This window comes from Podarcis pityusensis (assembly GCF_964106645.2).
Source record: "Podarcis pityusensis genome assembly, chromosome: 3".
NCBI classification, from domain to species: domain Eukaryota; kingdom Metazoa; phylum Chordata; class Lepidosauria; order Squamata; family Lacertidae; genus Podarcis; species Podarcis pityusensis.
This window is the reverse complement of record NC_138026.1, coordinates 55,785,292-55,804,603: the sequence shown is the minus strand read 5'-3', so window position 1 is coordinate 55,804,603 and position 19,312 is coordinate 55,785,292. Positions and strand designations below refer to the sequence as shown.

The window sequence follows — 19,312 nt, the reverse complement described above, 5'->3', positions numbered from 1 at the left end:
CTTCTCCAGCCACTGTCAGGCCAGGATTGTACAGATCCCTTCATCCAAAAGGTTGGGAACATCTGTGAGCTGTATGCTGTGGTGGGCTAAATCAAGCCTGCACATTTCTCTAATTTCTCATTATAAATCAGATTTTAGGGGCTTTCGTCTTTTGTTTCCAGGACTAGAAAGAGAAACAGAGAAAAGTATATTGGGAGGTGGCAGAAGCTGGCTTTTAAAAAAGCTTTGTATTAATACAATATAAATGGAAAATTCAGGCAAACTGTCTGACACGTATGAGGTGCATTCTTGAATGGAACAAAACTGACTAGACTTGCATCGAGTGGTGATGTGGTAGAATCTAAAACAAAATTGCTTTGTGACAAAATGCAAAATAGCAATAGGAAATGCTCATGTTGAGATCTTCTTATGGATTTTGAGCAACGTGTGTGTTGTACAGTACTTCAAACTATGAAGCCCCAGTCCACAGCGTCTGGAGGTTATCATTTGGGCTACCTGTGGACTAGGCCCACTAAATGCAGTGGAGTTTAATTCCAGGTAAACCTGCTTAAGATTGTGCTACTTGGGAAGAAAAAGTGAGACAAATAATTCAGAGTTGGAGAAGTGTATTTTGTGTGGCTGTTTCCTTTGGGAATATACAATCATTTTTGCTGTCACGTTTTGGACCAAACCACAGTCCTTGCAGAAACAGTGATGGAACACCACAGACAAAGAAACAGATTAATCCAATTTGGATATAATAAGCATGAGAACTAGTTTTCAAATCCATCTGGGGTTTCATGAGATTCAGCATTGCTTAATCCTCACAGCAATTCCTAGAAGATAAAGAAAACCTTTGCCCATATTGAATGTGTTTATCAAAGAAAATCGAAGCAAATTCCCAATTTTCTTGCAGCAAATGGGCAACACAAGCTCTCTAAAGGCATAATTTTGAATTTTGCCTGATATGGCTCAAATACTATGTTAAACTTGCATTTGACTTGACTTACTGGCAATTAATTGAGGGGGGGATTTGGTATCTACTTCTTTTTTAAAAAAATTGAAGAAGTCTGATTTAAATTCAGAAAGAAAGAAAGAAATGGAACTTCTGGCAGATCTAATTCTGACCATGACCAGACATGAATAGCTCAGTTAGTTAGAGTGTAGTGCTGATAATGCCAAAGTTCCAGGTTCAATCCCATTATGGGACAACTGCATATTCCTGCATTACAGTGGGTTTGTTTTTAAAGCGTCTCTTTGTTGATTCTGCAGGCATTGTGAACTTTGTGAACTTTGTGGTGTGACTTTCAAATGCATTTTGAAAGTGAATTTGTCTATTTGCATTTGTTTCAGCCCAAATATAGTATAGATAATTGGAGGTGGCAAAGGGACAGATAAAACTTGCTTATATGTTGGACCATCCAGCTATTTTGACAATTAAGGATCTTGAAGGTGTTGGAACTTCAGGTAGAATGATTCTCTTCCTTGGTTCTTTGCCTATTTTCAAAGGTGGCTGGATCTCATGTAGCTAATATGTGGAATGCAGAACTAGCCAGCCTTGAGAATCAGGCAAATAAACTTTTATCCACAAAGCCCTGCATAGACCTGCATTTGCAGATCCAGCTATATAACCTTTCATCTTATTTTATCATATTTTATTTTATTGTATGTAACAAAGTTTATATGCAGCTTAATTGTAACAAAACCTCTAAGCGTTTTACAAGAACTGTAAAATGGTCAATTAAAACAGTTTAAATTGACAATCATTTAAATCAATTTTTAAAAAATTAAAGCTTTTAAAATTAACAGTAAAAGAGATTAAAATGCATCAACATCTCTGTCTCTGGATAGACTTGCCTCAACAAAAATGTTTTAAGCATGTACTAGAAAGAGTACAGCAAAAGTCTGATGTCAGTAGGCATAGATATCCAAAGTGTAGCTGCTGCCACACTAAAATAATAATTTCTTACAACTGTGCACAGAGTATCATGGGGCACCTGTAGTAGTGCCAGTTCCACAGACTGAAGCTGTCAAGTAGACACATAGTGCACAAGGCAACCTTGTAAGTCAACTGGTCCCAAGCTGTTAAGGACTTTGTATAGCCTTATATTATGTAATATTTCATTCCATAGGAAAATTTGGAAGCATTGCCCTGGCCCAAATCCAGAGGTTGGTCTTCTGGTGAAATGTGCAAATATTGTGGAAGATGTTTCTATTGGTCTTCACTTATAACATGTAACAACTCCAATTACCTTGCAACTGAAGTGAAATATGACCCTGCTTTCCTCTGTGTAACAGGCCCTGTTTCTCAATTCCCCATTTCTTCAGTGTATCTTCAAAATTGACCTGGAATATTCTGTAGATTGGAAGCATAGCATTCACCAGGAAAATTTAGGGGATAGATAAAATGGCATATATAAAATGTATGTAGCCTTACCCTGGGATTTCCCAGTGCACCTACAGATACCATCCTTGCTGCCCAGCAAAACTCCTTTTGATTTTTAGGTTTTTTTTCCTCCCTCTGGGCAGCTGGGATCATTTCAAAGTGAAGCACTGGTCCCTATCCCCTATCATATTCATTTCCCAGAATGCCTTTGGGCCCCATAGGTATCCTTGGGATATAAAGATGGTAGATGGCTCCAGGCAGACACTTTGCTTTGCAGTGTTCCTGGATGCCCATAAGAATAATAACAAGTGAGCCCGTAATCCCCACTACTCAGTAAGCCTGGGGCGTTGGGAAGGCAGTAGAAGGACTGGGTAGTGGGAAGCCAACAGGGGAGGGGGTTGGGAAGGCAGGTTTAACTTTTCCTCTTCTTACTCTTACTTCATGTGTATTTTGTTCTCATAGGAATACATCAACTTGATATTGACAAAGATGTGGGGAAAGCTGAGATCCCTAGAGGCAAGGAACCCATTTTATTTTTTTTCCACGTTTCAAACATATCTGTCATGCTCTTTGATCGTATTGAGTTGCACAACTGCTGCAAAGGGTTTTTGTTTTTCCAAATTACAGGAAATATATAGACACTCCATAAATAAACCTGCAGTATACATTGTTGGGAACTAAATGCTCTGAGGTAAAAGGAGTAAAACTGACACAAGAGCCGATCCAAAAAGCAGTTAAGGAAGAACGGAAGGAAGATTTAAGACTTAAATATTAAGCCAATGTGGTTGGATTGAAGAGAATGGAGCTATTAGGACTGGGTCACACATCCATTTATTTATATTTGATAACTGTAAAATTAAGTAGGGGCTTGCATGCATGAATGAACCATAGCAAGTCAAGCAGCACAGAGCAAACTTTCATAGCACTTCAAACACAATGCTTGTAAATGGAGTCAATTTGCACACTCAGTGGGAAGTCGTCGTGGAGAGAAAACAAATATTATATGTACATTTGCGAATTGGCATTAAATCACATTAAATACTTCAGCTTAAGTACACTGTAACTGAGCTCTGAGAATGGTTGAAAAAATACAGTTCAAATGCTGAACCGAAGACACCTGGGAATTACACGTAAGCTGCTCTCAGTTCACTGGGGGAAAGGGTGGTATAAATATAATTAATAGATAGGGTTTATTTGCACGTAAATGCCATCTTCTTTTTTTAAAAAAGAAAAGTCGTTTTAATGCCCTTGAAAACAACATAGGGCTACTGGTCATGCTTGCTGGGGTTGATGGGAGTTGTAGTTCAGCAACAGCGGGCGGGGGCAAAGATTCCCCACACCTGACACAGTGTGTTGACAATCTCTGCATTCCATCAAAGGTGATGTGTGTGTAGAACTGGGCAGGCTTTTGTGTGTGTGTTTTCTTGTTGGATGAAGTACCATATACACAAAGGTGTGCTATGCACATGGTTTCTGGAGTTGAATCATAGCTATTGAGATCATTTGCAAATGAAGCCTGACACTGGATTTGGAATTAGTGTGTCAGGTTTGCAACATCAGATACCTATCTTAGAAGGGGTTGGGACTGGCTCGCCTCCCATTCCACCAGCCATTTGTTGGGCAGCAAGAAGCCAATTTATTACTGTGCACCCATATCAAACACTGTTCTTAAAACATTATTAAATTCATTATGCCATATTTTATTAGAGTACTTGTATGTCATTCTTTCTTTCTTTCTATCATCTATCTATCTATTATCTATCTATCATCTATCTATCTACTTCTTCTTTCAGCATTTTATTTTAACCTTCATTTTCTACCTCTTTCTGAGAACCTTTTATGGTCTTCTTCAAATAACTCACAAATTATGTGGTATATATTTTAATTCGTAAGGAGCTTAAGGTGGTGAAGTGGTGGTACTAGTATTTGTTGTGAACATTAGGTATACAATTAACAAGAAAACAGATTTGTATGTGGTTTTCTGAATACTTAGATATCACAATTGTGAAAAAGAAAATGATAACGGAATGTGCATAATCGCAGAGTTTAATATTGCTCCTCTGCTGGAAATAAGACCAGACTCTTGTATCTTTAATTTATTACTTATTTCTACTAGTATTAAGACTATTTAATAACAATATTTCCATACTGCCCAATACCTAACATTCTTTGGGTGGTAAACAAGAAGAACAATTAAACCATAACTATTAAAGCAAAAATAAAACAACACAAAACTAAAACGCGTAAAAACGGCAGCAGCAAGACCTGTTCTGTGGAGGATCATAAAGCAGGTGCAAGGGGAACCTATCTAGGGAAGGCATTCTAGAAACAAGGTGCCACTGCCACCAAACAGGACCTTAAATGGTAAGGACAGCCTGAGAGGGACCTCTGCAGATGACCTAAGAGTCCAGGAAGGTGACAGTATTTGAGGTACTTTGGACAAAGCTGTTTAGGAGTTTAAAGAGCAACATGAACACTTTGAAATGAGTCTGGAAATGAGTCTGGTGTAGGTGGAAAAGTACTAGTTGAATGTTTTTCATCAGCCAGCTCCAGTAGCCCTATTTTGATCCAACTAGAAATTCTGAGCTGTTTTTGAAGGAAACACCAAGTGCAACATATTGCAACAATAGCTTCCATATGGGGGCATTTTGGCAGGTGCCTCCCCAGAGTACGTCCAGGGTGTTACAAATGTAAGAAGCGCTGCAGTTGCTGAACCACTATTTTCTATTGCACTTGGTTATCTTGCTTGAGCAGAATAACAATAATAATAATAATAATAATAATAATAATAATAATAGGGATTGGTAAGGCTAAAAACTAAAGGTGGGTTTGAAAATTCAACACTCCTGCTTGAATTCTTGACTCAAGGCAGGCACACAACCAACATTGAGCTGCCTCCCCACTTCAGTTCTGCTTTCACTCCAAGCCCTGCACCATCTGCTACCTTGTTCCCCTCTCCCAAGGACAAGGTGATGGGAAGAATAACCATGTTGAAACGGGATGAGGTAGCAAGTGATGCAGATACACCCCTCTCCTCCTTATGATAAGTGATTCTGGCCATGTCTTCTGTTGTTGGGGCATCATTGAGCTGAACTACAATCCCTGTGATCCCCATCTGTAAATGACTTTGCCTTTATAATTTGCTTGAAAGAGGAGAAGCCTTACAGACCTCACCTTTAAAATCCTTTCCCACCTGCTACGCCAACCCTTTACCCCATCACTTGTCGTCCCTTCAGTGAAACCCCACCACCACCACTTTGGGCAAGTAAATGCATCAGTTGGGCAATATGAATGCTCCTTTCAAACACTCTGAACTTCCCTCAAAGGTTTTTGAGCACTCAGTGGGCTTGATTGATTTTCAGGGCAGCCCAACGCTCCTTGTCTTTTCCTATTACAAGCACATTATTAAGAGGCACGAATAAGAGTCTGCATATACACCTTGATTGCACTGCTTGTGTTAGCAGAAGACAGGTGACCCATTGTCATGGACTGTCTAGATGCAGAGTAGTGGTGAGAGGCACAAGCTGGGGAGCCCTTTAGGGAACCCCCAAGGGAAAAAGGCTCAGAGCCAGGGGATTTGTGGTGGGACGACTGTGAGTGGTCAGAGGGAGAAGAGCAAGCAGACTGGGAGGAAGAGGTGTCAGGAGCAGAAGAGGCAACAGGGTTCAATGAGTAGGAAGAGGTGGTGGCAGAGAGCAGTGCAGACTCAGAAGCTGAGTGTAGGCAGGCTGTGGAAGAAGACAGAGAGTATTTTCATCCTGCTGCACCCAGCTCTCCTCCCTTCTGGTATCCCAGCACACACAGAGAAATGAAGAGGGCAGAAGAACAAGAGGCAAGAAGGCAAAGCTGCTGGGGAAGGAAGCAGGGGAGGAGCCTTAGAGAGCGGAGGAAAGGTGTGGACCTTCAGTCCTCGCAACTGCTTCATTGGGACAAGACCTCCTGGCAAGAGTTGCTGAGACTATTAGGCCTGAGCTGTGATTTGTTCCCTTGAATAAAGAGTGAACTTCACTGGCCTTGGGTGATTTATTGTTTTATTGATGACCTACGAACCTGGACACCCAGGATTATATATGCATGTATGTATGTATGTATGTACATACGTATATCTCACACATCATTCCTAGCGCTATTCCCCTTTTGTTTACCACAGTTCTGCCTTCCGCAGGCTCCTCCCTTTGCACAGTTGTATCACAGCTGACTTACAATTCTCTTAATCAGATTTTATTTTTCATTATATTTTATTTTTCATTCCATATGTTTTATACAGTATTGTACAAATAATGGAAGCATAACAATGGTTTATTCCAATCTATGCTAGATACATAGACAGGCTGCCTCTAGGCCAAAGCTTTGGTTCTCTGAAGAAGTGCAAATAGAATCCATGTGGCATTTTAATAAACAGCAAATTGGTTCGGGTTGTATCCATCTGTGGAATGGGAAGCAAGAAAGTTTGTTTCCTGGAAGACTGAAGAAGAATATCTGTTAGAAGTTGACCTGCGATGGCAGAATCACTAATTCAGCAACAAGCCAATTGGCTTTATACTAACGTACCTTCTGATCTTAGCTACCCTGAGGTTATAGGAACTGAGCTGAGGCAGTAAAGTCGTCATATGGTAACTAGATTATTTGTTAGGGCACTTCACTTTTTAAAGATACTCTTCCTGATCCAAAACAGGGTCTGTGGTATCAGGTAGGCAACAATCTGCCTGTGTATTTAGCATATCTGGCCAGGGGCAAATTATTGGTGCCCTTAAATATACTCACATTTTTGTGGATCACATCTGTTGTCTACAAAAGAAAAGGACCCACACATTTAGGATTGCTTCATCAAAGTCAACTTTTTAGAGAATTCAACTTTTTTTAATCAAAAGGCTATCAATCAGTCAGTCAAATTAATGTGTTTTATTTCCCAAACTTCTCTTCTTTATATTTTGCATTCAGGGCAATCTGTAAACAAGCTCACCACTGATCCACTGAGACTCGTACATGGTGCAGTGGAAGAGACAACAGACTGGGTGTATGGCTTTCTTTCATTATTGACCGACCTAATATTTGAAGATGAAGATGAGAGCGAAAGAGGTATTCTTTAACCAGATGCTTTCAAGTGATTGGTTTTGTACAGCTCCATTCTTATCCTGCCGTCCAGTAGGGTCAAGCAAAATAGATAGCTAAGAGGCAAGAATTCATCAAGTGACCACTATAGCCTGACAGCTGACCTCTCATTTGAACAGCTCTTGTATGGTATTTAATACTCCAATTATGGAAAGGAGGCCAGAATTACAATGTTGCCGTTATTTTTACTTAAAACTCTAGTTGTGCTAGATTATACAAAAACTGGAAAAGTACAATGCAAGCATACAGCCAAAGAATTAACTTCAAGGAACAGTAGCAACTATTCCCAAGGCTCTCTACTTAATTTTGTATACCCTTTGAGCAATGAATGGCCACTGGATACATTAGAATTCAAAGACCAACCTCGTATTTGATATTGAGTAGTAGTTGGCATTGTGGCTGGAACTGACAATAGCGGTTGAGTTCTAATGTGCTACCTGTGGTCTAGGCAATAAAAACACTGGCCGGAATCCAGGGAAACTGCACAACTAACTCTGCAAGCCCAAAGAGACTTTTGATTATTTTGTTGCAATGTGACAGGGGCTACTTAAACAGAAGAAGTAAAAAGCTGATATCTGTTGTCTCCTGTGCAACTCTAATGGAACTCCTTAGCACATAACTAGCACTTTTTAAAACCTTTTGTTAATTTCACTTCAAAAACTCCTGCAATGCAGGTAAGCATAGCCAGCAACTTGGGCAAAATAATCAAAAGCCTCTGTAGGCGTGTGTTTCTGTTGCTTTAGGATTGTAATTAAAATGCATTACCCCTGACTGCAGTCTACTGTGACACTCTGTTAATGGAACATCAAACGATAATCAGTTTTGTAGTGGATAGGTACTTGGGTCACAGGTGACGTATGTAATGCCTATTATTCAGTCAGTAGAACATAAGATTCTTAATCTCAGGGTCATGGGTTTGAGCTCCACATTGGGCAAAAGATTCCTGCATTGCAGGGGGTTGGACTAGATGACCCTCATGGGTCCTTCCAACTCTACAATTCTGTGATTCTAGTCATTACTGTCATACCTCGGGACGCAAACGGGATCTTAATGTAAGATGCGACTGCGCGTGTGCGGGTCGCTTTTCACCGCTTCTACGCATGCGCATAACATCATTTTGAGCATTTGTGCATGCGTGAGTGGCGAAAACACTAAAGTGATGCGCTCCGTTACTTCCAGGTTGCCGTGGAGCGCAACTCGAACGTGCTCAACCCGAAGCACATTCAACTCGATGTATGACTGTATTGTTTTGTAGCTTCAGAAAGCACTCTTCAAAAGAAATACAATTAAAACCCAGCTGGAATTAAAAAATGGGTTCCTCCAAATAAGATTCATCAGTTTGAAATAGTACCCAGTTTTCCCACCACAAAGCTCTTAAATAAGAATTACATGTGAATACTAACCAGCAGGTCTTGCTGACACTAGACCCTATTCTGTGGTGTACTTCTGCAGTTGGCAAACTTGAAATAGAATTTTTAATTTTTTAGTTTTGAATGCATCAACAATAGGCTTTTGGGGCTCTGCTCTAATCTCAGAAACTGCTTCTGGGGAAAAGCATACTATGTATAAATCATGAAATAAACACAAAGGTAATGCAATAATGCGAACATACTTGCAAAGGGAAACGTGAACATTATAGAAAGCCTGTCATAATTTATCAAAACCAAGACAGCTCAGAACAATAACTTCAGGGCTACTTTTATGACTTTAAGAACTTCACATTATGAACCACTCCACCTAGAAAATCTGAATTGGGAGATTAACTTTATCAAGCCCTGAATCTGAAAGAGATCCTACACCTTTTAAGAGTTAGCATGGAATACATTTTTATTTTATTTTTAGTTTTGTTCTACATTCTAAAAAGGATGGTCTGTTTGGATTTCGGTAATTCTAAATTTAGGAGGAAATATGTGATGACTCAATACACGATGACTAGTTCTTGCAGTTTCACATTTCAAGTTATCAAGGCATCAAAGTTCTCTTTGGGATCCAAAAATGTAGGGAATTTTGCAGTCCCTTCACCCCACCTGAGTTCAGGGAGTGGTACCTTTGGGGGAGCACAAAGAGTGCAACTGGAATAGGAAATTGTGGGAGGCAGTTCCAGTGTATGTGACCCACATGTATCTTGACCCACATGGGTATAATGTTCAAACTCCCATTAAGCCTCTCATTATGTGTGAGCCAAAAAAAGCTACAAACTCCCTGATCTATATATGAAAATAGAAGCATCAGAATAAAAATCTCTCAGTCTTTCTATTTTCATTGTCCAACTCATAATGCTTGAGTGCATTTAAATATGAAGATAACCCAGATGGAGTTATATATATATATTGCTAATATATGATTATGCTGCTATTCATCTGGTTATTCTTTTCTCTCTTGGTTTAGGTGAAGTGGCGCCTTCCTTGAAAATAAAAGGTTGGTTTTGCTCATCTTTATAAAAGGTCACATGCTTTGTTTGATTAGATGGGTATTAGGCAGGAACAATGCAGCTGTATGCTGCCAGTGCTTATTGCTAATTACATACATCTTTCTACTAATTGAGCATCCTCTCTGTAGATTAAAATCATTTGCATGGCATGCTGGATAGTTTGTTCCTGTGCTGTACACACGGAGTATCAAGCTGGACTGCTGAATGTGAGTGTCAAAGGGATACCGCTTAATGGAGACAATACATGCACACAAGCTACTAAGCTCCAAAGGGTTTGCAACTAGAGTTCATTTTCAGAGCATCCTATGCAATGCTAACCTGCAATAACAACACCTGAATTAGACTGCTCTGTTTGTTTGTTTTTTCTGGCAGAGTTCCCATATCTTTAGCAGCCTGGCATTTATTAATTCAAGAGCAGATTCCCTCCACCCCATTCACTGTATTAGGAAAAAGCATATTGGATTCTGCCTATTTTCCAGATGTTATAGGCAATAAGCCCCAAAGAAGCAGGAAAAAATGAGAGATTGTTTCCCTAAGTCCCTTGAACAAATACACAGACTGACAAGCAAAAGAGCATGGCAGAAATACTTGGGAACTCATTGCTCAAGTAGTCAGGACTTGTTATCTTAACAGAACAGAGGGGAGACTAGAATGAAATGAAAACAAACCCACATTTTGATTTGGGAAAGTCTGCCCTTAAAGGTTCCTGATCAGTTTTCAATCGGATTGAACAGCCTCCTATTGGCACCAACAGCCTTGGTCCCTGATATTACAGGACACCTTACTGAGTGCTGAAGAGGGACAATTTAAATGGTACAGAAATTAGCACAAAAGTGTGCCTGTGCTATCATTCAAAGCTTATACCTGGCCTTGAGACAACGCAATATACCAGTGTTCTTCAACCTTGGGTTCCTAGATGTAGTTGGACTGGAGCTCCTACCACCCCTGACCACTGGCTAAGCTGGCTGGGGATTTCGTGAGTTGCAGTAAAATATGGGGGATCCAAGATTGAAGAACACAATACAATATACTGAGCAGGGATGGAAAGGAAACATGGTTGCCAGAATCAACAGAGGACATGCCTTCTGCTCCTCTTGTTGTTATACAGAAGGAAAATAAGTAGTATCAAGTATAATTTGCTGTATGTTTGAATTTTGAATATACATGACACAATTTTTTTAGCTGAATGTCAGCAAAGAAATAAACTGTGGGCTTGATCCAGAACTCTACCCATGCTCTACTGGAAGAAAAGGAGGGAGGAATATTCACTAATTCCCCTCTTTCCCCTGCAGCCCACTGGATCCTCAAAACAAACAAACAAACAAACAAAACTATTGTGGGGGGGGGGTTGGGAGACCCTCAAGAACAGCAGGAGCCTCTGCTGGATCTCAGTCCTTCTTCCGTGAATGGAAGGCGAGTCTGGATCTAACCCTATAACACATCGTATAACATAACAAGTGTCACTTCTCCTGAAGTACTATGACAGGAAAATATCAGCTTCCTGAAGATCTCCCTCCTACACAACTATTTAAGGCACAGAAGAGGAGTAATGTAATATACTGAATCTGTTGAGCTAAGAGGAAGTAAGAATGAGGTAGGAAGAATCAGACAACAATGAGAATTCAAGTTCAAGTGACACGTGAGAGCGTAGCAGAGCGAGAGTGGCTCAGCTCCTGCCATCATGAAAACTTCAGACAGGAGAGCTATGATCACAAGGGGAGCCATTCTGATTTCTGCATTTTCCCCCTAGATGGGAATGTAGAGCTGAGATAGGTAGACAGCAGGGGTAGTGGTGAACCTGTGGCCTGCCTCCAAGTGTTGCTGGACTACAATTCCCATCCTTGACCACTGCCCATGCTGGCAGGGGCTGATGGGAGTTGGAGTTCAACAACAGCTGGAGGGACACAGGTTTCCCATCCCTGTTCTATTGTCTGGCCAACTCCTAATACATTATTGTATATTTTTCTGTGCCCAGGTATCAGTTCCTATCTCACTATCTCAGAGATACTAATACTAAAGCAGTGCTTAATGGTAAAAGAGAAAGCATTGGCAATTAGTACCCTGACTCTACATAAGAAGATCCGCTCTAGGTGAAACCAAAGGCTCATCTGTCTAGCATCCTGATCTCACAGTAGCCAACCAAATGCCTGTGGAGAACATGAGAGCAATAGCCATCTCCTGCTTGTGTTTCTCAGCATAGTGTCTCAGATACAAAAGGTAGCCACTAATGCATAACCTCATCCTCTATCCATACAGAAGTGGATCCAATATAACTTACTTTTACATGAACAGCTTATGACTGGAACGCAGAAGAACAGTTAATTGAAATATACCTAAACTGCAAACTAACCTTACTTTATGTTTTTTCTCTCTCTCTTTTTAGAAGGAATCCAACCACCGGTCAAAAAGAAAGGTAAGCAAATTTCAAAGCTAGTTTAGTTTCATCTTCTACTATAAAATTTCAGATGTTCAAAAATGAGAGGATCTATTTTCCAGCCTTATCCCTGCTGAACTGCTTCACTGCCATGGGCAAGAGAGCTACCTTCAGAAAGATAACAATGGTAGAGTGGATATAACATATCTGGATAACATGTGAGATTTTGCCTGAGAGAGAACTGTTAAAACTGTTAAGAGCCGAGTTAAAGGGCAGTTGTGACATCATCAGCCAGTATATCCATTTTTGCATGACCAAGCATTCTAAACAGCAATTGCTAAATTGGCCTATTCTGCAAATTTCAAAATGGCTAAAAGATATTTAATTTGGCCTATCAGGTGGCAAGGGCAGTAAAAGGGGGGCAGGAAGTGACAAGCTGCAGGATGTAGAGGCCAAGAAAATGGGCAAGGAGGCAAAGCAAGAAAATGGGCAAGGAGGTAGAGGGCTACCTCTAACCCAGCTACAGTTCATCTCTGTGCTTATATTTGAATATACATTGGTGGCTGACTTCAGACGGAAAGGCCACAGCTGAAATAGAAGTGGAGGTGGGAAAAGGCAAGATGAGGCAGAGAATGGAGAGCAAGTGTGGAAGAGGAGAGGAACAAGGGAAATAAAAGTGGGCCAAAACCAGCTGGGAAGAGAGGTTGTGGGGTTGATAGTCATCCACAAGCTCCATCATACAGCCATATTTTCCTACATATTCCCATCACTTGGTGTGTGGCTCACTAGTTATAATGTTTAGGAAATAAATGATGTTAGAAAGAACTAGATATAGAAATAGATAAAGTTATGGCCACATGCAGGCTTTGTCTACTGCTTAAAAGCTTGTTATAGTCACTAGTTATTTATTGTAATTTCTTGCAGTGTTCTAATACCTATTGTATCAGCCTGCCTAACTTCCTAGGTACTAAGTCTCACTCAGCTCAGTGGGAATTGCTTCTGGGTAAACATGCATAGGGCTGTGCTATAAATAAGGAGATGCCATTTAGACTCTGACACTGCTGTCCCAAAGTAAAAATAAATATTGACCAAAGACCTTTTTAAAAATTAAGTGCTATGGATTCATGAAATCCATTATCCATTGGAATCCATTACCCCATTACCATTACTCTTTGAAATCATTAAGATGTAAATGCATGAAGAATGGCAGTCAGTTCCACCGAATATTAAGGTATCACACCCACCCCACCCCTGCCCACAGCTATAATAATAACATTTCCACATATTGTGACACATCAAAATGCTTGGAGGTGAATCTGGAGCTTCCTGCTTGAGCAACATATCAATTTCAATAAAAAAGAACATCAAGACCAGATAACTTTTTTCCAGTGGGTGTTCTGTATCTCCAACTTTTTTTCATTTCCATAAACCAAAAAACCTAGGCAAAGGCCTGGAAATTAAATCTTTCCCAAAACAAGTTGTTGTTGTTGTTTAGTCGTGTCCGACTCTTTGTGACCCCGTGGACCAGAGCATGCCAGGAACTCCTGTCTTCCACTGCCTCCTGCAGTTTGGTCAAACTCATGCTGGTAGTTTCAAGAACACTGTCCAACCATCTCGTCCTCTGCGGTCCCCTTCTCCTTGTGCCCTCAATCTTTCCCAACATCAGGGTCTTTTCCAGGGAGTCTTCTCTTCTCATGAGGTGGCCAAAGTACTGGAGCCTCAGCTTCAGGATCTGTCCTTCCAGTGAGAACTCAGGTCTGATTTCCTTCAGAATGGATAGGTTTGATCTTCTTGCAGTCCATGGGACTCTCAAGAGTCTCCTCCAGCACCATAATTCAAAAGCATCAATTATTTGGCGACCAGCCTTCTTTATGGTCCAGCTCTCACTTCCATACATCCAAAACAAGTTGGAAATGTAATTCCTGGAGATGCTTAATGTCCGCAGATAGCCCTATCGTTGTGGGTCTTTGGACCAAATTGTTGTTGATGATGATGATAGCCCTCTCCCTAGCTTTTGATCTTCTTAGTAAAGAATGCTAACACCGGTACTTGTAACATCAGAATACTGCCATTTCATAGTAGTGTAATCTGGAGATTTGTGGGTTTGCAAGTGAATTTGCAATGTGTGCTGAATCCTGCAATGGGATGCAGAGCAGGGTGGTGGGGAAAAGGGAGGATCAGGGGATTTGTAATGTACTGGGATATGCAGTGCCAGTTAATCTCTTGAGAATCTGCTTTCTTGCTTAGAGAAGAGTTGGGGAATCCCAGACCTAGAGGTTGAATGTGGTTTGCCAATCCTCTCTACCTGGCCTGTTCTGCTACCCTTCTTGTTAGGTCTGTTCTGTGTCCTCCTCTAGTGATTTTACCTGGCTAGAATGTGTCCTGTGATAATACCCATTGCTTGCCTGGATGGAGGATGGAAAGTGCTGTGTGTCTGGCCACACCCACTTTTGCCATCCAGGAGGCTGCCCAAGAAGAAATATGTCTCTCGAGTTCCCCATTTCTGAATTAGAGTCACACCTCTGATCTTTTGCTCTGTGAAAAAGTGTCTTTCTCTGTGTGTAAGGCAGGAGGTGTTAAATAAAATTAATATGCCATTAAGACTACTGAGAATGCTTTGCTTTCATAACAAAATCTAATGTTATACGGCCTCTGCACTGTCCCAGGGCCTATGTGTCACACACCTGTAAATGTTAAGACCTTGTTGACATTCTGCTGTCCCCTTTCTGTCCACCTGCTTAGGACTGAAAACTCTTATTCTCCTTTCACTTCAACAATCTTTAAATAATATTCAGGGGTGGCAGTAACATTTTGGTAATGTTCATGTTTATGGAAATTGTTTAACCAGCCAACAAAAAACACCAATCCTTATCTAAATCCAAAATTCCTCTTTCAAACTGCAGAGCCACTTAAAATACAAGCACTAGAATAGCACAACGCTCTCCTGAAACCTGTGGGGTTTTATAGAGTTTGCCAGTATGGCTGATGTTGGCACCATTTGGGTAATTAGTTATTCCATTCACTCGTCTCTAAAGAATATCCCAATTTGCATATTTAGTGCTTTCAGAGTTTAGCTGATTTTCTCTTTATATCTCCATATGGCACTGTGCTTCTTTTTGTATGTGAATTGCTTTTACCGTGGACTGCAATGGGGGCTTGCTGCCTCTTAACTACTACTCACCGGAAGGCAATTTTGTGAATCTTCCTGCAAAGCACTTTGTGTTAAAATATACACACTTTTATTTTGGAAGACTGAGGGCTGCATAACTGTTTTTGTAGTGCATAACTGTGCATGGGGAGGCTTCCTGAAATCAGTGGCCACCTTTCAGGCATCAGGCAAAAAACACACAAAATGAATGTCCTTCATAAATGAATCCAGCATGGATCCATCCGTACCATAGCAGCACATCTAGAGTAAAGGACCACACCTGAGCAAAGAAATTATCATGTTCAGTCAAAGAAAACAGTATGCTTAATTAAAACAGGAGGTGTAGCTTAAATTCCTCTTCTCTTTTTGCACCCTAGGCAAAAAGAAGGCAGCATGCTGAAATTATGTTATGCAGAATTCTTAGATGGGAATTTAAGGAAGGTACAGGGAAGAGAGATATAGCTGCTGGTGTGAGAATAGAAAGGAAACAGAAGAGCAAAAGGCTTTTACATTGTGTGGAAGCTCTACTATAATGTGGAAAACATCATGAAAATGGAATAAACTGCCCTGTGAATGCAGCCTTGGTAGCAGTCTGCATGGAAGGATGGTGGTGTTTACCTGACCTTCTGCCACCAGCATCGCTGTGCTGTACTGGGAGGGTAACAGGGAGGGATGAGGTGGCAGGGAGGTTGGTGCAGTGCAGATGTGCCAGCAGAGCCAATCCAGTACTACTGCTGGTGCACCATGCTGACCTCCTTCATGTTTGACTCTTCCCCCTGTTGGTAAGTATCCAATGGCAGTGACAGGTCAGGAAAACACCACCACCCTTCCACACTGACTGCTACTACTGTTAGGCTAGCTCTGAATTTAACCATCCCAAGGCCATAGGATTTTCTGGTAACATTATTGTCACTATAGTAGCATACATGAATAAGTTTTTATATGGTTTAGGTAGTTCGGTCCCTATAATTCCCAAAAGAAAAGCTTCTGGGTTTTTTTTTACTAACAGTATTTTAAACATCCTTTTCATTTCATTATGCTTCATTTCCCAGTAAGCTTTAACCTTACTACAAGACCACCACATACGATAAAAAGAACCTTCTTTCTCCATTTCCAACAGTTATTTGATTTAGATTTATACATTTTTGCCAATTTGCTTGGTGTTGGATACCATCGGTATATCATTTTCATATAATTTTCTCTTAGATCATAACATGCTGTAAATTTTATATCCATATTCCACAATCCGTCCCATGCTTCCCTGTCTGTATTATGACCAATATCTATTGCCAGTATATTATTGAGGATTTTACTTGCTCATCCTTTGTCTCCCATTCCAATAATATTTTATGCATTTTAGACAGCACTTTTACATTACATTCCAACGGGTCTCTCTCCAGTTGTGATATTTGTTCCCCTTTGGGGGATCAAAAGTACTTTCATGCAGTTCTCCCATTTTTGCCTTATTGCCCAACAAAGAAATAATCAAAACTATTATCTCTCAAATCAAAACACCTGCTGCTGTGGAGAAGAAGGGATGTGTTTGACTTGCTGCCACTAATATTTTCATCACTGAGGGCTTCAATAGAGCTACACCCCAGTGGGGAAATCGCTTAAAATTCTCAGCAGTAAAGCCTTAATCCATGATAAATCTGTATTGCTCTCTTCCTGAAAACAAAATAGACTTGTATTTGAATGCATCATAAAGTCAGACTATTTCAACTATCTCTTTGGTAAACACAGAGCTGCTGGGTTTTCTAAGACCTGAAAGTGGTTGTTTGCTTCTCAGTGGTTCCAAGTAAAGTAATTCAGGGAGGGAAGGGTGTACTGTATAATGGTTCCAGGACTGCAATGGAAATATTTTAGAACAGTTAAGATTCTCAGCCATAGTATTTTTGTTTACTGTGGTACACAGAGCAAACTGCTTGATCTTAGCACACTACGTCTAGCACAGCAGTAAGAAGGCATATACTGATCACAAACTCTAATCTTCTGTAAAGCTAAAGGTAATGGACCCCTGGACGGTTAAGTCCAGTCAAAGGTGGAGCTCATGTCGCTTTCCCATCATGTCAGTGGGATATTGTGGAAAGCCGAATGGCCTGATAGTGAACACAAGGAAGCAATCAATCATACTGAGTCACATGGAGGAGTGTAGCATGTAGTGGGGACTCTGGATTAGCTGCATGTCAAGTGACCTTTCAAATATCTAGTGTGGCCTTGGGCTTGCCGATCGGAAGGTCGGCAGTTCGAATCCCTGCAACAGGGTAAGCTCCCATTGTTCGGTCCCAGCTCCTGCCACCCTAGCAGTTTGAAAGCACGTCAAAGTGCAAGTAGATAAATAGGTATTGCTGCGGTGGGATGGTAAACAGTGTTTCCGTGCACTGCTCTGGTTTCGCCAGAAGCAGCTTAGTCATGCTGGCCACATGACCTGGAAAAACTGTCTGCGGAAGCAGATAAACGCTGGCTCCTCGGCCCATAAAGCGAGATTAGCGCCACAACCCCAGAGTTGTTTGCGACTGGACTTAACTGTCAGGGGTCCTTTACCTTTTTTTTTAAAACCAATAACTTATCTACTTTTTGAATTCCTGTATTGAAATAGCATTGTGTGTTTCTACAGGAAGTTGAGGTGCTCTGTCATTTATTATGGTTTAGGAGGATAGCTTAGAGTCATAACAGGCATTTACATGAATGTTTCTTGAATGCAAATCTGCCCACTGTACATCAGATTTGACGGGCTATAAACACAAAAAAGTAATTCTGTGTCTTCAAAAGACCAAAATGGCCACTCACCCCTTTCTTGGGTGAGCAATGATTGCGGTCCCTCACCCTCAGCTACCATTCCTGGCAGCCAGAATACATGTGGTGGGCTGGTCCCTTGGGAATTCCCCAGCCAGCAGGGTCACAGGGTGCGACTTCCTTAAGTTCAAAACGGGCCAATCAGAGGTCCCCCAGATGGGCAGTGCCAACGCATAAAAGCTGATTGTGTGTGTCTCCCACAGTGCAGTCCCTTTTGGGTGAAGTGGTGCATCACCCTGTCCTGAACCCAAAGCGTATTCAGGGTACGCTGTTAGAGGGGTCTTGGTGGAAGTCTCTGTCCAGAAGCCAAGTGTGGGGGCAGACAGGCCATAGAGCTTCCAGTGGCGACCTTAGGACAGTCACCTCAGTAGATCACCATCTTGGGGAAACCATAATCCTTGACATGGCCCTGTGTTATGTACTGAGTTGAATAGGCTCCAAAATGCAGCAGTCTGACTGGTCCTAGAACAATAGGATCCAAAATGCAGCAGTCTGATTAGTCCTAGAACAATAGGATTCAGAATGCAGCAGTCTGATTGGTCCTAGAACAATGCAGCAGTATGGTTGGTCTGCAGGAGCCACACAATCCAGCTCCAGATGGAAGTTAATCCACAACCTGATTGGCCTACAGGAGAATTCCGGAATTAGCCAATCACGTGCAGCCCATTGTGTAAATAATGTATATAAAGCAAATACTTTGAGGGGACTTTCATTCCTCCTCACCACTATGAGCTAAATAAAGAGCATGGAATCCACTCTCGACTCTGAGTATATTTTACCCTGAAAAAGTATCAGGCCTCCAGCAAGGAGGCAGGGATGGATATACACCCAATGCCTGGGCCAAATTCCTCCTACATTTTAATGGCCATTTTAATCAAGATCATCGTCTGATTGGTTATTTTATTGCACCTTTCTTTAGTCACTACCTAGGGGAGGGTGGCACTGTGACTGCGACCACAAAATTAACCCTGCTAACCTATACAAATACACTTTGTCTTTGTTTTTAGCTATGGTATTTCTCTGTTTCTTAAAGATTTTCACCACCACCATTCTTCCACCCATTCTTTCTCAATCTCATCTTTTATT

General features: G+C 41.0%; 1 protein-coding gene and 1 long non-coding RNA gene across 19 annotated transcripts in view; one reads left to right on the top strand and one right to left on the bottom strand.

Moving 5' to 3' along the window:
• Positions 1–19,312, top strand: part of TRDN (triadin) — a 165,248-nt gene that overhangs the window by 24,167 nt on the left and 121,769 nt on the right. For 17 of the 18 annotated variants that reach the window (XM_080999612.1, XM_080999605.1, XM_080999610.1 and 14 more), the window contains exons 3-6: positions 2,828–2,881; positions 7,307–7,444; positions 9,866–9,895; positions 12,292–12,321. In XM_080999612.1, the coding sequence (XP_080855738.1) occupies positions 2,828–2,881; positions 7,307–7,444; positions 9,866–9,895; positions 12,292–12,321 (252 nt within the window). The remainder of the gene's footprint in view (positions 1–2,827; positions 2,882–7,306; positions 7,445–9,865; positions 9,896–12,291; positions 12,322–19,312) is intronic. The other variant, XM_080999611.1, reaches the window with a different exon arrangement.
• On the bottom strand, positions 6,696–12,376 carry LOC308473916. The gene is made up of 3 exons (XR_013984397.1): positions 12,248–12,376; positions 8,881–8,937; positions 6,696–6,830 (listed from the first exon to the last, which is right to left on the bottom strand). It is a non-coding gene; the product is annotated as an uncharacterized lncRNA (long non-coding RNA).